Raw genomic sequence first — 20,080 nt, forward strand, 5'->3', positions numbered from 1 at the left:
GCCCACGTACCGCAAAAAAAAAAAAAAAAAAAAAAAAAAAAAAAAAAAAAAAGCTAGGGGTTTTGTGTAGATTTTTAAAAGTGATACATCTCTGTGCAGATTAATTGGGAAAGAAAAAGAAATGACACATTACCAATACCAGAAATGAGAGATTCAGTACCGGTCCTACAGACATTAAAAGTATAATGAAGGATAAAAAACTTTCTGCCAATAAATGCGATAATGCAGATGAAATGGACAAATTCCTTGAAAGTCAACATTTCCAAAATACACTCAAGAAGAAGTAGTCTCAGTAGAATTATATCTATTAAACAAACAATCTATAGTTTAAAAACTATAGGCCCAGATGGCTTCACTGGTAAATTCTACCAAACATTTAAGGAAGAAATAAAGTAAAGATATATCATCTCAGTAGTTGAAGAAAAAACATTTGACAAAATCCAACATTCATTCATGATAAAAACTCAGAGGGAACTTCCTCAACCTGATAAAGAATGTATACAAAAAAAACTCTACAGCTAACCTCATACTTTAATGCTGGAAGACTGAATGCCCTCCCTTGAAGATCAAGAATAAGGCAAGGGGGGCTTCCCTGGTGGCACAGTGGTTAAGAATCCACCTGCCAATGCAGGGGACACGGGTTTGAGCCCTGGTCTGGGAAGATCCCACATGCCGCGGAGCAACTAAGCCCGTGCACCACAACTACTGAGCCTGTGCTCTAGAGCCCATGAGACACAACTGCTGAAGCCCACGCACTCAGAGACTGTGCTCCGCAACAAGAGAAGCCACCGCAATGAGAAGCCCGCGCACCGCAATGAAGAGTAGCCCCCACTTGCCGCAACTAGAGAAAGCCCATGCACAGCAACAAAGACCCAACGCAGCAAAAAAATAAATAAATAAATAAATAAAATAACTCTATAAAAAAAAAGAATAAGGCAAGGAAGGATATCTGCTTTCACCACTCCTATTCAACATTAAAACTGTAGGTCCTAGCATATACAATAAAGCAACTTAAAGATGGCATGCAAATGGAAAAGGATGAAATAAAACTATCTACATTTATATGATTTTCTACACAGAAAAATGACAAAATGTACAAAAAGTTACTGGAACTAATAAGATTAGCAAGGTTACATGATTAATATACAAAAACCAAGTGTATTTCTATATACTAGCAACAAGTAATCATAAGTAAAAATTTTTTAAAACAATGTAAATAGCTTTAAAAAATTACTTACAGATAAGTCTGACAAAAGATGTTCAAGATTCGTATCCTGAAAACTAGAACCTTGGTGAGGGAAATTAAAGACTGAGAAATGGACAGAAATATGTTCATGAATTGGAAAACTGTATCAAGATGTCAGTTTTCTTCCACTTAATGTATAAACTCACTCCAATTCCTGTGAAAATCCCAGAACTGTTTGTATAAATTAACAAACTGGTTCCAACATTTATATGAAGATGCAAAGGAAACTAGTTTAAAACAATTTTGAAAAAGTTGGAAAACTCACACTTATCTGATTTCAAGACAATATATAAAGCTACACTAATTAAGACAATGTGGTACTGGTGCAAGTACATACAGATTAATAGAACAGAATAGAATCCAGAAATGGAACACACATATATGGCCAACTGATTTTCAACAAAGGTGCAAAAGCAATTTAGTGGAAAAAGGACAGCCTTTTCAACAGATGATGCTGAAACAATTGGATATCCATAAACAAAAATAATAATAGTAAACTTGTGCCTATACTCTGTACCATACAAAAAAATTAACTCAGAATGGTCCATAGACCTAAAGGTAAAACCTAAAACCGAAACTTCTAGGAGAAACCACAGGAGAAAATATTTGTGAACATGAGATGCAACATCATAAAGCACAATCCATAAAAGATTGATAAGTTGGATTTCATCAAAATTAAGAATTTCTGCTCTTTAAAAGAAAAAACAAGTCACACTGGGAGAAAACTGTATGAATCTCATATCTGATAAAGGATTTGTGTCTACAATATATAAAGGATTATCAGAATTCAATAGGAAAACATCCAAATTGAAAAGTGGGCAAAAGATTTGAATACACTTCAGCCATTATGTGCCTATTAGAATGGCTAAAATCTAAAAAAATGAGAATAACAAATCAGTGGTAATGATGTGGAGCAGTTAGAACGTTTATATATTGTTAGTAAGAATGCAAAATGGTTTAACGTAGCCATTATACCTGGAAAACAGTTTGGTAGTTTCTTTTAAAGGTAAACATATCTTTACCATATAACTAGCAATCTCACTCCCAGGTATTTACCCAAGTGGAATGAAACTTAGGTTCCTACAAAAACATGTACATGAGTGTTTATATTGACTTTACTCCTAATTGCCAAAAAGTGGAAAACCCAAATGTTCTTCAACTGGTTAAGGGATAAACAAACCTGTGGTACACTCAGATAATGGACTACTACTCTGCAATAAAAAGGAACAAACTACTGATACACCAAGCAAACAGGTGAATTTTACTGTGTGTAAACTTAAGAAAAAGAGACATTTTGTGCAAAAAAGTTAAGTGTCAAGATCAGTAGCTTTCAGTCCTGCCTGTATATTATCACCACCTGGGGATATTTCAAAAAAAAATTCTAGCACAGAATTGGGAATTTCTCCAATAAATGATAGCAGTATTAGGCTGTTGGTTGGAGAAAGATTTGTCATCACAACTTAATAGGTGATGGCTGAGATCAAGGAAGAATATTGCAAAGCAAGAAGTATCTTGGGTCTAGAATTAACCTATGATATCCTAACATTTACACTACCATGAGAAAAGAATTACCAAACACCACACAAGATCAGGTAAGTTGACTGATCAATCATTAGTGATACTTGTTGGGGCAATTTCAGTGAATTGGTACAACTTGTTAAATAATAAGTTATGGTAACAGTGCTTATAGTACTGAACAGTTGGGAGGAAATAATACATCAATAAGGGATTAAACTGTGATACAGATTACCACAGAATACTATATAGCAGTTAAAGAGGTGTGATCCATATATACTGATATGAAAAGACCTAAGACAATGCTAACTGAACAGTACATAAAATATACCATTTTAATTTTTTTGAAACCCCACTTAATGTACATTATTATATTTCTAATGAGTGCATTCCTAGAAAAAAAGAAAGCTACACAGTAGCCTGATTTTTTCAGTGAATGAATGATAACAGTAGGTGTCCCTAGGGATGGGGTGAGGACGAGAAGGTGTATTCTGTATGAATTTTGGGGGGCAATAAGAATTTATTCATTTTTAAACTATCATGTATATATTGTATAAATTATGGTGTATAAAAACACTGTACTGTATATAAATTTATACATACTAATGTACAATGTATAAAGGTATGTTCTACATTAATGTGTTATGTATAGTAAGGTACACAATTATACACTGCACAATATATACATAATATAATGATGTATACACATTATATACAAATAACATTTATACAATTAGTGTATACAATTAACAATTTAAGGAATATTCAAGTGAATGGGAGACTAACGATAGGAAGTGCAGAGCAGACTTAGGGAGGCAAAGAGCAGAAGAGTCAGTCAGAGGACAGCTTTCTTAAGATGGTTGAAATTTGAGAAGGTGCACATACTGATAATGAAAAACTGGTGGTTTTATTTAAAATCTCAGAAAAGCCTATTATTTCAAAATAAAAGTAAAATAAATATCTAGGATTTGGTTTAACACAATCTGGGGGGTGAGAAATGAATGAAGGGTATAGATCAAATAAGAGTGGCCAAAATTGTTGAAGTAGGGTGATGGTCATGTGAGGGTTCACTATATACTTCTACTTTCCTGTATGTTTGAAATTTCCTATAATAAATGCATATGAAATCTGCTCAGTATGCTTTCCACTAGGAAACATGGACAATGACATTAGCAGCACATGAAAAAAAAATGTTTTAACTACCAGAAAATAATGCAATAGCTAACTTTTGGGGCTTTGGAGAAACTTAGTGCTGAAGGCACCTATAAATAAATCCAGTCTCTCTAGCCCTCTGGCGAAGTTTTTCTCAATCCAAGTTCTTCAGTGTGAACCAGAGAATGCAGAAAATAATTTGCCTGAATTTTTCTCAATTCTCCCAAGGATGACATGTAACTAATATCAATATGTTCTAGAATTCTAGATCATACTAATAAATTACCTACAATGGATGCCTTAGGGAATTAAGGCTTCTCTTGCGAAATTCCATGGCTGTTAGAAAATGAGTAACACTAGACTGGGGGAAAAACGGCCTAATACTGTGTAAAGTCATGCTATTTTTTAAAAAAGGAAAATGGAAATGTATGAAACTGATTAAATGTGGCATAACAATGTGATGCTCTATAACTTTTCTAAAAAAAAAATCATAAATTTGTGAACTCTTACATTGTGGAAAAGCTTACATCAAAATCACCTCTGGAGCTTGTTAAAAAATAGAAATACTCTGCCTCTATCCCAGATAGTCATCAATGTCAGCCAGCTGAGAAGTGAAATTGGAAGGATACAAAATTTTGTAGTACGTTCCTTTATAAAGGTGTTCAAACTCTTCAAGATAAACTGCTTAACTTATTTGAGGTTCTTTGACTTAACACTGAACTATGTGTATTAGAATTTTAAAGTTTTTATATTTATTTTTAACCCCCCACCCCCACCCCCCAGAGACTGAGAGAAATTAACAGTATGATACGGACAGGAGAAACGCCAACCAAAAAGAGAGGGATTCTTCTGGAAGATGGAAGTGAATCACCTGCAAAAAGAATTTGCCCAGAAAATCATTCTGCCTTATTACGCCGTCTCCAAGATGTAGCTAATGACCGCGGTTCCCACTGAGGTTAGTCTGTTGTACTGAAACTGTCTTTTCACAAACTCTGTTTAGCAGCATCATGTAATGCATGCTAGATTATGGGGCTCTTTTCCTTAATCCTTTCATTATCCTTAGGATATTTTTACTTATCCCAACTGCCTTTTCCCCTACCTTTCAGTGCTTGCCATCAAGGCTGCTTAGAATCCAAACTTGGATTTTTTTTTTAACTCTTTGGCAAAGCTACTACAAGAATTTCAGAGAACAAATCGTACTCAAATGTGTGTATAAGTGGTCTCTGTTAACGTTTTCCAGCAGAGGAACTGTATTTCAATTCATTCCTACCTGGCCCTCATGAAAAGCAAAAGTAGGTATTTTGTCCTAAAACACTTGGTAGGAGTGTAAGATTTTTGCATTCCTAAAAGGTAACAAGGTAGAGCGCCCAGATTTGAAGGTCCTAGGTTATTAGTCCAAGTCTCCCATTCCCTTTGTGTAATTCTTCCCTCTCTCCATTAGGTGTGGTGGTGCAGTGTGACAAGTGCTTGACTGGTGTGCAATGTGTGAGTGAACCTGTATAAGAAGTGGCACTTTAGGGCTGTAAAAAGCATGATTTTGTAACCCAGATTTTGCTGTGTATTTGCAATGGCACTTTCTACAATGTGAACTTTATTAAGTACAAAACTTCTAGGCTGAACTTAATTCAGTATCTTCTTTGATGCTTTTGTACTTTTTAAAAATTGTTAAAGCCCCAGTAGCTACCTTTTGGGCATGTGTTTTAAATTCTCCATTTTTTGTTGATAGGGATCAGCTGGCTAAGTAAAGATTTTAAATCAAGTTGAATTAAGAGGATTATTATGAAAAATTATGACCTCTTCCTTTAGGAGGTAGTTATCCAAAAGACATGTGTCTTTATTAAGGTGATATATTTTAAATATCTTTGGGTGCGTTCCTGGAAGTTTAAAAAATAGATTGGAGAATTTGGGTTTTTATTAGTACATAGTACCATTTATACAAATTAGAAAATGTTAATTTAACAGCTACTGAATTATCTATATATACCTTTATTAATCACTATTGTTCCAGCAGTTTTAAAGTTGAATGAATAATCTTATTAGGGAGAAAATTCAATTGTAAATTGAATCAGTATAAACAAAGTTACTAGGTAACTTCATATTGCTCTGAAAGAAATACGGAACTTACACTGTTCAATTAGAATAGTGTTCTGCAAAAATATTTATAAAACCTCTCAAGATACTTACTGCTACTGTAATTTTATATGAAAATAAGTATTTTTCAATAAAGCACTTATAAATTAATCTTTGTTTAGTTATATTGAGAAAAGGGTATTTAATGTCCTGCATAAATGACAAAGAACAATCATTTATTGGTTTATTGTCTCTACGAAACACATTAGTCATTCATCATTTAAATATCTGACTTCATTAGAAACCGTTTTAACACTTTTTCTCCCTCCTGCCATAAAAATACAATAAGTAATTTGCTTAAAAAAAAAACAAAACTATGAACAAGTGTTCTGGTTTCTTCTCACTCACCTAACATGTACCTCAGTGACAGCAGTTTGTGTATCAGTAACACAATAGGCTGAAGACTGAGGTTCAAATGCTCTTCCACTTAAAAGTGCTAATAAGCTAAGGAAACTGCTCTCTCTATACATCTCCTCTCCATATCCTAACATATGTACACCTGAAACCACTGATTTAAAAATCATTAGATAGTGCTGAACTCTGCCTACTTCATTAGTTTAAATGAATGCAACTTACCTTTAGCATTATATTCAGAAAAATGCGTAAGCCTCCAGGTCCCCAAGAGTTTGGAGTACTGAACTAGATAACCACCCTGAAGACACTTCTGACAGAAGGAATGCATTACGTAAAGAGCGGTTTCCAGAACTTGCTGTTAGAACCTAAGCATACACGGACAACTCTGACACCAGTCACTGCGCACACCGTTTTACTCTGCAGGCAGAGTCCCCCTTGCCATTGGTCAGCTTTACTAGCCCAAGTCCAGCAGGAAAGTGCACGGTGCACCAGATTCACCAGCTCTTAAGTTGCTACCGTTTTCTCTTCTTTACTGAAAGGTTGTACTGAGCCAGGCTTTACCCATGACAGGCCAGCAACGTGAACACTTTTATTGTGCTGTTCTTCAGGCTTCTTCTAGGCACAATGAAAAACAGACATTAAAAAATGACTGATGAGGGGATTTCAGCACTGTACACATTTGTTTCCCCAAAAGTTATTTGTATATACTGAGTAGCCTCCAGTGAAGATATTTTAGAAAGGAAACAGTGAGTTAACGATTTCCAAACTGGTAATCTACTTACTTTCTGAGTTAGCATCTTCTCTCTGGCTTCATCATGTACAGAAGGATTCCATGGAGAAAAGCTTCAGGAAGAGAAAAATATTAAAAAATAGCTCACTAAATTTGTTTAACATCCATTTTTTTACATTTTTAACCCAGTTCCCCTAACAAAAGTTAACAAGGAACAATCTTTAATCAGTTGTCAATATGTAAGTTTTAGACATTATCTAAATGATTTTCTCACAATAACTATCCCTTAGCACTTTACATGGGTTAGCTCATTTAAGCCTCACAACCACCCCTGAAGTCCTATTACTTGAAGAAAGTGAGGCACCGTAAAATTAAGTAATCGCTCTGGGTCACCAAAGCCAGTAAGTGCAAAAGTCACTCAGCCTAACTGTAGAGCCCAAGCTCTTGGCCACTACCGCTAAGTGCTGCCCCAGAGCTCAACGGCTCCAGTTTTCAGTACTCCTGCAGACACTCCTCCTCAACATAAACTAACACAAGCTCAAGGAACCCATCGTTCACACTGTTCAGTTTCCCTCTTTTCACCAAATCTGTAAGTTGGTTGGGGTATGGGAGTATACCCCATATGGGGCTCCAACTGGAAAGAAAAGTCCTTACATTTGAATGAGCACATTACAAGGATCCTTAGGAAACCAAAGTCATTAAATAGCTTGCTATTGGCACAATGTGTCAGTCCATGTTGAAAGCAGAAATCAAGCTGATACCAAGTTAGAAAGGTTGTAGGCTAACAGATTATACACTTTCCTTTTAAATCCCCATTCTAAGGCCACCTGGAAAACAGCAGCACAGTACTGCAAAGTGCAGTTTATCTTGATAATGTACCACTTACCTAATTGCATAGGGGTCTTCTATTTTAGGTTGGTCAAACAAATGAGCAGTGCACACCTTAACACTGTCAACCACTTTACTTTTAAAAAGCTGAATATCTTTTTCGTACCTGTGTTAAAGGTTTAAATCAAAAGGTTACCAACATAATCTACTTTGCTATCTCTTCAAATTTATCTTACATAACAGAGCAAAGTAACATACAGAACTGCAGCCTCTGGGTTCAGGGGGCTTGCTGTATCGATCTTGTAGAAAACTCTCCTTGCATACATCAATACTTGCCAAATATGATTATGGTTCCGCCTAAAGGGAAATACGGCAGGATTACTGAGGCTTCCTCTTGCTGGCTTATGTCACCACATGAAACTCTTATTTACTAACCTCCATTTTGCAAATGCTCTCTTCACATCCAGTTCACCTGAGGTGGGATCAACTAGCGGGTGAAAGACGGGAATATCAAACACCAAACGCTACATTGAAAGAGAGACACATCCTTTAATGGAAGCAGTGGAGCACATTAAACCCACGCGGATAAGTTGTCAAAGAAGCTTCAGGACAAGGCAGTTTTGTTGCTTAAAGTCAAAGAGCTGCCTCAAGAGGGACACCTAACTACTTTCACCATTTTCCTGTAAAACCAAATTTTGCAGTGAAGCAAGGGAAAAGTCACTCTTTTCTACCATAGCATAACAATCGCAATTCACGTAGTGAGAGCTGTACTACAGCTTCCAGCCTCACTTGCACACCCTGAGCAGAGAAACAAGTAAAGCTGAAGGCAGAGGCTAGCACGGCAAAAGATGCAACAAAGCAAAAAAATCCCCCTGAAAGACTACTGAGTAGACAAAACATTTCGGGAAACTGAAATCATGAAAGTATTAGGCCAGGAAAAGAACCAAGAAATCTTTAAAGCCCCTTAAACCCTCCTCCTGCAGTAAGGAGGGTGAGGAGGGTCCAAGAAAGAAAAGAAGCCAGACCCTATCCCCAACTTACTGGACAGTCACCATCTGGGTAGTTATCGGGGATGTAAACTGTAAACTTAAATACACCATCTTGATAAAGTCCATGCCGTATGAATATTACTCCAAACCACACTGTAGGAAGAAATAAGAACAGTTAAGGGCTAAGTTTGTGTCAGAGGAACCAAGTATGCTATAAAAAGAGCGAATCCTTCTTACTTAATGCAGATCGATAAGATGGCTGCACATAGACACCAGGTAACTTCTGCTTCACAACCAAGGTACTAAAACAGAAGCAGCAGAATAGTGAGATTGCATGGGTGGAAATGACATACAGACCAAACCACCCACGTCCATTTTTTGAAAGAAGGACTAGTCCCTCGAAGGGCAGCTGATACTCTAACCAGACAGACAGAGTCATCGCAGTCTCTCACCTGGCCCTGGCTGCTGCCTGTTTACTGGTTTCATAACACATGCTTACAGAGAAACACAGCCAAATAAGGGCCCCAGATTAAGAAATTAAAGCCGAACAGGGATACACAATCAAGTTTTCCACCCAGAAATCAGCTCCCCCAAAACACCATCTTGGAAACCAACCTGTAGGTAATTCTGGACATTAAATTTTAGGTCAGTGAGAGTATCTGTACGATTATTGCTTTTGTGACCATGAACAACCGATCTTACCCACACACATTTAAAAGCCTTTTTAAAATACAACTTCAGGTAATTAAGACATTAAAATTCCACGGAATTACCCTCATTTGGGGGTCATTTTAAGTTTGAACACCCGTCGGTGCGGCAGTACTCCTGGTAGAAGGCAGGCAGCCTGAGGCGCTCACACTGTACTCTCTGCTCCTGACTTTACCCCCAACTCAGACACTTGAACTCTGTGGGCCGTGGCGTGGGAAACGGTGGGTGCTGAAACCAGGGAAGACAGAGGCCGCGCTGGCTCTCCCGGGACCGGGTCACCTGACAGCCTTTCTGCTCCGTGTTCCTCTTTTAGCTGCGCTATGAGCCTAAACAGGTAGCACTGTGACCAGACCTTGAAAAGAACAGTGTTGACTGAGGGTCTTAAAACACATTAACCTGCCAATCCTGAATTTTACTGAGAAGCAGCTTATTGGACCTCAACTGACTGTTTTTATTTATTACCTATTTGCTACCACACTTATTTTTCAATCATTTTAAAGTAGTTATTCCATTTTTAACTCACTATAATTCAGCATGTCAACAGCAGCATGGTTGGCAGATGTATCTACTACAGTGAGGTTTGCCAAAAAGGCAATTTTGTGTCCTAATACAGACAGCAGATGTAATGCCACAACAGAAGCCTGTCCAACTCACTGCCTCGCCTCAAACACAGGCTTCCATTATAAAGCTAAAGGGACCCGCACTACCAAATCACACGCGCCATTTACACTGGGGCCTCAGACCCTCTGACCATTACAACGTTAGCACAGTGAGGGACGCCTGGAGGATGCTTTTAAAATAACTTCACGTACAAAGGAAGTTTCACATGACTGACATTCAGAATGAATTCTCCAGACTTTCTGCCCGTATAACAAATGATCAAATCAAATGCCATCTGCACTCAATCACTATTTGAGCCCCTCTGATGGGCCAAGCACTGTGTCATCACTACTAGACTCTGCAGAAGTACCCATCTCCTCACACTCTACTGGTATGTGCAACTTCAGTCCAATTTTTGACTTCTGTGACTAGTCAAGTTCTTACTTACATGGAGCCCAAATCTTTAAAAAACTTCCCCATAATGGCCTAGCTCTGCCCTTGGGGGTCATACAGAATAAGTCAAATCCCCTTTCTAATGACGGACCTTCAGGTGAAGACAGCTTTAATAAGTACTTTCCAGGTTTTCTCCAAGTCATTGGTTCCCGTTCCTTCAACTGTTGACTGCTAAGGTCAGGCTTCCTGACCTCCGCCTACTGGGACCATCTCCTCCTGGGACCGTCTCTTTTGGGGACCCTCTCCTCAGTCTGTCAGGATAGATACCTCTTACAGAGTGATCACCAGAATGGAGCACAAACCTCCAGCTGGGTCTGACCCAAGAAAGAGTAGATTGCCACCCTCCCACTGTCCCTCCCTCTACAACAACCTCTTCAGGAGGTGAATTCCTCACCTCATATAAAGGTAGACCAAAATTAAGTTCCTGGATGCTTAATAAATCTGTTTCCCCCTCCTTTTGCTCTCCAAAACAGACATGGAAATTAAAGCACACATTTGCCTTTAAATCTTACTTACCCAAGCTCTCAATAAGAATCATTACTTTTAGAAGAGGGTATTTATATAACACCACTTAGGCCTTGGTGAAGAAAGGTTATACTGCTAGCAATAGAGTCCATCCTATATACATTAAGGCTAATACTGGAGGGGGATGGGTTTGAGCTTTAAGATTAAATGGCTGCTGTTTACTGAGTCCTTCAGAATAAGTTTCATCCTTCACCTTCAAGGGTCATTCAAAAGTTAACCAGATAGTTTCAGAACTTACAATTCCGCAAGAAGGGAGTATTCCAGGTAGAAAGGTCCGTAAGAAGCATGCGTGCCATTTGCTGACTGTGTTGCCGGGGCAGGAGATGAAGGCTTAGTTATGGGCAAAGCATTTTTGGGAATAGAAGGCAGCTGTTTCTTTGGAGCAGTGCGTGGAGGACTGGTTTTCACATCCCCTGTTAATGTCTTTTCTTCACCATCAGATCGCTATTCAAGATGAAGCGGTGAGAACATTTGTTAGGATGATTCTTAAATCACAAGACTATATGTGATGTCCTTTAGTCTTTGACTGAAAAGTTGGAATTACTCTTTTGCAAGGACATTCTAGCACCATGATCAAGATGACCTGAGGGCTTCCCTGGTGGTGCAGTGGTTGAGAGTCCGCCTGCTGATGCAGGGGACACGGGTTCGTGCCCCAGTCCGGGAAGATCCCACATGCCGCAGAGCGGCTGGGCCCGTGAGCCACGGCCGCTGAGCCTGTGCTCCGCAGCGGGAGAGGCCACAACAGTGAGAGGCCCACATACCGCAAAAAAAAAAAAAAAAAAAAAGATGACCTGAAAGTCTGTTGAGCAGGCAGGCTATTACAGAGAGTAGAACAAAGCTGAAGCAAGGCTAAATCATAAGAAAATTCATTCTTCAGCTGCATCCTATAAAGACAATAAGGCCAATATTTACAGGATTTACTTGAAACGGAGAAAGAAATGGTTTCTCCTGGTGGCCCCAGAAAGAGGGCAAGGGGTTACTACACAATTAGACAAGACTAGAAAGGTCCCCTAGCATTTAGCTGTAGAAAGTAGGGTGCTAAGCATCTCAAAATAAATAGTATAGAGGACTGAAATCAGTCACTACCTGATGTCACCACTTTGGTTAGAAACTAAGAATGAAGCTATTCTCTCACTTGCATGGGTCTGATTTTGATCACATTTGGACTATCATCAGCATAAACTGTCATTCTTAGTCAAAGACAGAGGTCTAAATGAGTCAGAAACTAAACTACCATCTCATAGGTATTTCTTTGGCTCAAGTACAAAGCCTGCTTAATTAGCTGTATTAAAAACGTACACAGTATCGTGTACAGAAAAAAAGATTAATAGTGTGTTCTCTTACACGTGGAATTATGGGTGACATTCATTTTCTTTTTGTTTGTGTATTTTAAGCTTCCCTAAAATGTATTTTATTTTAAAAAATATTTTATTTAGAAAACTTAAACCAGTGCCCTCAAGTCTGACTTGACCATATTGGACTGGTCTTGCCCAACACTTCTCTAACCATGAAATCTTGCAGTTTGTCAAAAAACTACTACAATAAAGTGTCAAATTTCATCATGTGTAAATATAACCTTAGTCAAAATAATATAATTTTGATTACTAGAATGATTTCTATTTGAGATGTGATCTTGGTCTCAGGAACTGACTTTAATCAACCAAATAATTGTTTCCCAAAAGTAAAACCTAAACTAGAAAAACAAGGTAATTTTGCTAAGATTATAGGCAACCTTGGTATGAATTATTTTGGCTTCTGTTCTGACACAAATGGGTTTCCTCAGTAAATTTATCAACTATACCTACTTTGCGTACAGAGCTTGTAGACATGCTCCAGAAAGGGTTCATAACGTGTACTCCAAACAAAGAAATTCAGTGGTCTGTGTCATCAAACTCTTCCATCCGTAGAATTCACTTTACCTTAAAATGAGATGGGAAAACAGAGAAACAGACCAACACCAACAGTTAAGACTTATGAAATAGTTAAGAACTAAATCTGTATCTCTAAGCAGAAATACAGTATAATGTTATATAACATGTAGTTATAAAAACCTAGGGGGAAAAATCTTTAGAAATAGTTTCCTTCTATACCCCCTCCCTCTCCTGACTCCAATTTCTTTCCCATCTTTAAATGCCAACAGGAATCTGTGTACCAAGTCCTTGGCCAGGATTTAGAATATTCAGTGACACAGTTCAGCTCTGGTGCCAGAAGTGCAAAAGATATGGACTACAACAGCTGCTACTAGCATAATATCTAGGCATTTAACTACTGGGAAAGCCAGGTTCAGACTGCACTGTACCCACAGACACAAAAGGTCTATCACAGTTCTCAGGGTTATGGGAATTAAAGATCCAAGGGAGCTGATTCGACAGTGTCTTAAGTACAGAATGATTCTCTCCAACAAAACTAGCAACCAAAGGCAGAGCATACGAGACAGAGGGGGAGGGAGAACTGGGTCCTGTCCGGACCATCCACAAAACAAACAAACAAAAAACGACCTTTTCCAACTGCTTCAAGTGTGGAAACAGCAGGATTATGCATTTAAGGAATTGCCAAGCAATATGTACAAATGCAACAGAGGAATGCAAATGAGACCTTTCACAAATCCTCCACCAAAGCTTCATTAAGTGGATAAGAAAGCATGTCTCAAAAGTCACAAAGTCAGTGGGTCATTTACTAAAAATACAAAGGAAGAGGCAAAGGACAAGCAGCAAGCGGAGCTGTAAGAATAGTAATTTGTCTGCTCTGGTGACTTCCCCCAGGCTTGGTCATGTTTAAAACTGAGCTCTGCTAAATTCCTACTTGCAGCAGTCAACAAGCTGAAGGTGAAAAGGGTAAAAATTTAAGCAACATTTTACAAAATTTGTAAGAAGCAAATCATTAGAGAAGCATGTACCAAATGTCCCTAATCAGCAAAAATTTGTTTTCTGCCGAGCCTATGACATCCACAGGTGGGTCCCACACCCTACCAGTGCCCATTACTGCTGCTTTGCTTTCCAAGATACAATGCCACCCAATAATTGAATCCAAGTAATGAGGACTCTGGTTCTTCCACCTACCTGATGACTTACATCCAGTAAGTAGCATCTTATTGCTGAGAGCTCTTTGCAAATCTGCCTTTAAAGGTAACTATGATACAAGCCAAAATGGCTGGGACATCAAAACTGTGTGGGTGTATATGTTCTTGTTTGGTGCAAATAAGAACAACACTGGGGGGGCTTCCCTGGTGGCGCAGTGGTTAAGAATCTGCCTGCCAATGCAGGGGACACGGGTTCGAGCCCTGGTCTGGGAAGATCCCACATGCCGCGGAGCAACTAAGCCCGTGAGCCACAACTACTGAGCCTGCGCGTCTGGAGCCTGTGCTCCGCAACAGGAGAGGCCGTGACAGTGAGAGGCCCGCGCACCGCAATGAAGAGTGGCCTCCGCTCGCTGCAACTGAAGAAAGCCCTCGCACAGAAACGAAGACCCAACACAGCCAAAAATAAATAAATTTATGAAAAAAGGAAAAAAAAAAAGAACAACACTGGTTTTCAGATCCAGAGTAATGTGCAGCAGCACCCAACCATCATCTAGGACAGACCTAATTTAACAGGGAATCCTGTCCCTCTGGGATACAGCGCTTACCACCATGGAGATTTACTGGGGTAGATCAAGTCACCTGTAAGGTCCCTTCCAAGTCTAACACGTAAAGATTCTATGACTTTGCCCTTAAGAATCAAATAAAACTTAGCCCCAGTTCCTCCTGTCTTTAAGAAGGAGGTATTGTCTACTGCTGCCTTTGTTTCCAGCAACGACATAATCACCTAGAGAAATTGTAGCACGCTTTTCAGGAGTAACTACACTCTTTAATAGCTATCTACTTTACCCAGGCACAGTACAGCATTTTTCCAACAGGAATGACATACATGGAAGAAAACACAAGGCACGTCCTGCTCATTCCGAAACAACTTTAGAATTTCTGCTGGTCTGGTCGTACAAACAACACATGATTATCTCTCTTTATATCATACAGCTGAGAAGTGGTAGCTCGGCCCTATACGAATGATCCGCACCTGTCCTGAGCCAAAACTTAGAGACGGGCGGTGCTTACCTCCTATTTACCATAGTCCCTAAATAGGCACATCACCCCGAACAGCCTTAAATTCCATGTTAAGAGGCGACGGAGCAGGGCCCAGGGAAAAGATGAAAACAGCCTCGGCCCCGTCTCTCTGGGGACAGCCAGGACGGGCACCCGCGCCCGGGGCGGAAACGCATCTCCGCGCACGCAGAGAATCTGGACAAACCTGTCTCAGGATGATGCAAGGCAGGGGCCAAATCCCGACCTCGCAAATAGCTCGAGGCTGGCCAGGGCCCGCGAGACCCTCTGGTGGGGGGCTGCGGGCGTCGGACGCCGCCCTCAACCTGGGAGCGGGGACAGAGCCGGGCGTGGGGAGGGGGCCGAGGAAGGCGGGCTCCGGACGGGGCAAACCGGTCCGGCCCACCTCCCCTCCTCAGGCCGGCCCGGCCCCGCTCCTGGACAGCCCCCAGCGCCAGGCCTCGGGCCCCGCGGCGGCCGGCGCAGCAGGTGCCTGCGAACGCGGACAGGTGCCCAGCCCCGCCTCCGTGTCCCAGTGCGGCCGCCGTCGCTACAGAGTCGAGGGCCCCTGGTAGGGCATACAAATGCTGGCCCCGAGGACGCTGGCGGTCCGCGTTTGAGGACTCGACAGCCCTCGCGTACCTACCACCGGCCTGGCAGCACACCCCACCTCGGTGTTTTTAATGCAGTGCTCCCGGCTGCAGAGCGCCGTCGCGGCCCCTCAGCATCTCTGGCCGCAGAGCCAGCCCAGCCCCTACCTACTCCCCGCCCCGCCCAGCCCGGCTCCCAGCCTCCGGCTCCGCCCCCTGCCCCCTTCCCTTGGGCCCGGGCGCTTCCGCCCAGCCTCGCGGCGCCGAGTGGCTCCTATACCTGTCCGTCAAGGACGTTCTTCCGGGGGCGGTGGGGCGGCAGCCTTGGTCCTGCCAATCAAATCTGCTCGGTTCGGGTGGGGCCGCACTTCACCCTCCCCTTACGTAACAGCGTCCAGAGAGAACTGTCAGTCACGGAAGTATCGGCCCCGGGGGAGGGATTGGGCGGAAACAAACGCCGATACATAATTGGTCACAGCGTCAGCCAGTCACCATGGAGACCCGCCCACAGGTTCTGTGCGTGGCCGCCGCTGTCGTTCAGACAGACTGTGGCTGAGGGTTTTCCAAACCAGAGGCAGGGCGGGGCCGGCCTCGGGGCAGGAGTCCAAGAGAGGAGCCCAGTAGCCGCTCGACTGCCTGGTGCCCGCCCCTGCTCGGTCCTCAGTCCCTGGCGTCGCTGCGGGGCCCGAGACCGCCACGTCGGGTCCGCCCGACGTGGGAGGGGCTGGGGCCGCTGTCAGGTTGATAGACCCTGGAAGAATTTATGGTGTAACATTGAGAAACGCCCACTTTCTGTGTCAAAGAATGGAGGAGCGAAGGGATGCAGAGGATGGGAGCTAAACTCCCAACTCATCCCTTGGCAGTAGTGCTGCCAGAGGGCTTTTTTGAAAGTGTACGTATCGGACCCAACCTATAGAATCCCAATCCGGGGGGTGGCGAGTACCAGGAATCTACATTTGTCACAAGTTCCTCTGGTAATTCTGGTACGGACTGAAGTTTGAGAACCTCTCATGGTAACGTAGCTCCCTGTCCTCTGATTTTTTTTTTTTTAACCTAACAAAGGTGATCTGGAACACCTTTACCATATCCAACTCCTGACTGTTTAAAAACGTTCCACGGAAGCGGTTTCAGACTGAATAAAATCTAAACTTAGCCTGATTTACAAAGCACACCCTATGCTGACCTCGTTCCCATATTCCCATCTCATTTCGCACGTTTTTCTCCAGCCTCATTCTGTGACGGATGCCCTTGGCTTACACCCTCCGAGCCTTTTCTTACGATGGTGCCTCCTCTTGGGATGCCCTTCCAATCTCCACCTAACTCAGTCAGTATCTTACACTCAGAAGAGGAGAAGTATTCCCTGATCAGGTTGTTTGTTCAATTTTTGGTTGCCTTTGAAATTCTGGTAAAATGACCTCCTTGTAAAAATGGCAGACAGCCAAACTCCCCTAATCCCAAGGGTTGGTTCTGAAATCCAACTTCCTCCTCTAGTGAAAACATTCCCGAGCCACTTCCTTTTGTCCAGTTTGAATACACTTAGGAATGTTGTAATGCCCTTCCTTAATATTAGTCTCAATCAATATAAAGAGGAAGATAAACAGGAAATCCTTTCTCCTGGCCACAGGTGGTCTCCCTTGGCACCTCTCTGACCCAATCCTTCCTAAACTTCTTGGCAGTCTCATCCTCTCCTAAACTTTTTTCTGATCTCACCTTCTACCCTCCTCCTTGGCAATCTATCCCTTCCCTCAGCTTCACCAAGGACTCACATATATTTCTCCAGCTCGGACCTCTCCACTGAGCTTCAGCTGCACGTATCCAACTGCCCATTTGGCACCAGATGCTTCAGACACATATCAGACTCCTTACAGCCGCACATGCCAGAAAATCCATCTCAAAAATCGGCTTGCATAGCCAGGGGATTTGCCTCACATGTAGGGCAGGTTCCAGCGGTGCCACTCTGGGCTTTAGGCACTGCTTTCAGGCTGGTCGCAAGATGGCTGCTGCCATTCCAGACACACCCAGATGTGACAATGTCTAGCAAAATAAAAAGCATCCTTTTCTCCCAAAGGTCTTTTTCGAAGAACAAGAAACCCTTTCCCAGAAGCTCTCCCCAAGTGATGCTTACCAGAAATGAGTCACTGGGTCTCTGCCCTCAATGAAACCAGTCAAGGACAAGTGGAATGAGTCTGCCATGATTGGCTAGGGCTCAGCAAGATTTACCCCAGATCCCTGGCCTTTAGAGAGAGAAGTGATATGATTGGATTTGTATTTTGAAAAGGCCACTTTGTATGGAGAACAGACTGTGCCAATACAAGAGCGTTTGGGAAACCACTGCGGTGGCTCAGCAAGAGACCATTGCATGAATTTGATGGTGGAGATGGAGAAGTGAATGAGTTCAGATATTTAAGAGGTGGAATGGACAGGACTTGGCCATGGATTAGATATGGAGGGTAAGGGGTTGAAGACAAGGGGGAGTATCATGGATGGAGCCTAGATTTTGACTTGAGCTACTGGGTGAATAGTGAGACCACTCACTGAGATGAGAAACAGTAAACCATACTGTTTACGGGCGTAGGGGAGATGGGGAAATAGTTCTTTTTTGGATAGGCAACGTTTGGGGTGTTTCTGTAAGTACTGTTGCTTGCGTACCTGGTAACCATTTCCCCCTTCTTCACTGCTAACAAGAGCCTTGATTTCTGTTGAGGAGCCCCGCCCTTCAGTGGTTTCCTGTTGCTCTTGGGACAAAGATCAAACTCCTTACTATCACCGAGGGCCCAGCATGGCAGGGCCAACACCTGTCCAGCCCCACAGGCCCCAGGTTCCACCCACTTACATCCTTTTAATTCCTTGGAGGTGTGATGCTCTCCCTCTCTGCCCGAACGCAAGAGGGGGCCTTTGCACTGGATGTTCCCTTTGCCTGGACCGTTCTTTTCTCTCCCCCTACACAGACCTCTGCTCAAACACCACTTCCTCAGGGCAATTTTCTGTCTATTGGGGAGGTGACATATTAGTAGCTATCTCCATACTATACAGTAAGCTCCACCAGGCAGGAACCATGTCTGTTTCATTCTTTCTGGTCTCCGCAGCATCCAGTCCAATGCCTGGATGTAGTAGGTATGCAACAAATACTTGACAAACGAAGGACAGAAGCAACTAAAGTATATTTAAAACACCTGCCTACCTGCATGCCCCCAGCTCTGCACCAAGAAAGGAGCTGATTATGAAAATGAGGATGATTTATTTAAATGGAAATGAGGAGGCAGCCTTGAGGTACCATTTCTTTAAGACTAAAATATAAAGTACTAAGAAAAAAAAACTACTGGCCCTAACCCTTACCTGTAAAACATTTTTAATCACTTCATATTATATTCATTATTGTAAGTTTTGGGAGCATACCTGATATTAGTGTCAAAAGATGAATTCTTGGGACATCCCTGGCAGTCCAGTGGTTAGGACTGCGCTCCCAATGCAGGGGGCACAGGTTCAATCCCTGGTTGGGGAAGTAGGATCCCACATGCCGTGCAGCTAAAAAAAATAGAAAATAAAATTTTTTAAAAAGATGAATTCTGGGCTTCCCTGGTGGCGCAGTGGTTGAGAGTCCGCCTGCCGATGCAGGGGTTCATGCCCCGGTCCAGGAGGGTCCCACATGCCGCAGAGCAGCTGGGCCCGTGAGCCATGGCCTCTGAGCCTGCGCGTCTGGAGCCTGTGCTCCTCGGGGCGGGGGGGCCACAGCAGTGAGAGGCCCGCGTACCACAAGGGAAATTAAAAAAAAAGATGAATTCTTCTTGCATCAGGACTTAGTAGACGTGTGATCTGTATGAGTATTCAAGACTCCTGCTCACGTTCTAATCAGCAAAAGATTCATTGAATCCATTCTTCTTTTGGTCTTTGGGAAATTAACTGTACAAATCAGTTTAGATCACTGATTTACTACTAAAGGGAGGCCTGAACAGAAGGAAGGGACCAAATAATGGTTAGTTGGAATGTGTATGTGTTTCATACATGTGCACACATATGAGCCAGTACGTTAAGCTCAATTCATTTGCCCCCTAAATCCTTTTCTGAAAGGTAGATTCCTATATAGTATGGGATGTGTATCACTGATTACACCCATTGTTAAAGATACATGCGATGATTGTATAGCTATGCCTTTATTTTAATACATCAGAGAAAAATTCAACAACA

General features: G+C 42.0%; 2 protein-coding genes across 8 annotated transcripts in view; one reads left to right on the plus strand and one right to left on the minus strand.

Moving 5' to 3' along the window:
- The window catches only part of RBL2 (RB transcriptional corepressor like 2), a 51,056-nt gene extending 44,921 nt beyond the window's left edge, over positions 1 to 6,135 (plus strand). For 2 of the 3 annotated variants that reach the window (XM_060083447.1, XM_060083449.1), the window contains one exon: positions 4,697 to 6,135. In XM_060083447.1, the coding sequence (XP_059939430.1) occupies positions 4,697 to 4,867 (171 nt within the window). In that variant the 3' untranslated portion in view covers positions 4,868 to 6,135. The remainder of the gene's footprint in view (positions 1 to 4,696) is intronic. The other variant, XM_060083448.1, reaches the window with a different exon arrangement.
- Positions 6,136 to 6,213: 78 nt separating this feature from the next.
- AKTIP (AKT interacting protein) lies at positions 6,214 to 16,066 on the minus strand. Of its 5 annotated transcripts, none has more exons than XM_060083452.1 (10): positions 15,976 to 16,066; positions 13,036 to 13,149; positions 11,469 to 11,674; positions 9,182 to 9,246; positions 8,997 to 9,097; positions 8,391 to 8,479; positions 8,214 to 8,312; positions 8,014 to 8,121; positions 7,180 to 7,240; positions 6,214 to 7,012 (listed from the first exon to the last, which is right to left on the minus strand). In XM_060083452.1, the coding sequence occupies exons 2-10, from the start codon at positions 13,075 to 13,077 to the stop codon at positions 6,902 to 6,904; spliced, it is 882 nt and encodes a 293-aa protein (XP_059939435.1). In that variant the 5' UTR covers positions 13,078 to 13,149; positions 15,976 to 16,066; the 3' UTR covers positions 6,214 to 6,901. The 5 variants fall into 5 exon arrangements, with proteins under 5 accessions (XP_059939435.1, XP_059939438.1, XP_059939433.1 ...); XM_060083455.1 differs by having other exon boundaries at positions 6,214 to 7,009; positions 15,952 to 16,066; XM_060083450.1 differs by having other exon boundaries at positions 15,952 to 16,066.
- Positions 16,067 to 20,080: the final 4,014 nt, after the last annotated feature.

Source organism: Mesoplodon densirostris, chromosome 19 (genome assembly GCF_025265405.1).
Source record: "Mesoplodon densirostris isolate mMesDen1 chromosome 19, mMesDen1 primary haplotype, whole genome shotgun sequence".
Taxonomy (NCBI): domain Eukaryota; kingdom Metazoa; phylum Chordata; class Mammalia; order Artiodactyla; family Ziphiidae; genus Mesoplodon; species Mesoplodon densirostris.

Bases quoted from the DNA above. Each gene is read 5' to 3' on its own strand.
- AKTIP (XM_060083452.1), bottom strand. From the start codon at position 13,077: ATGAACCCTTTCTGGAGCATGTCTACAAGCTCTGTACGCAAA. The intron at 9,247-11,468 runs GTAAGTTCTGAA...CTTCTGTTTTAG, and splicing joins TACTCCCTTCTTGCGGAATT to TACCTTGGTTGTGAAGCAGA. The intron at 9,098-9,181 runs GTAAGAAGGATT...TTCTTCCTACAG, and splicing joins ATCTTATCGATCTGCATTAA to TGTGGTTTGGAGTAATATTC.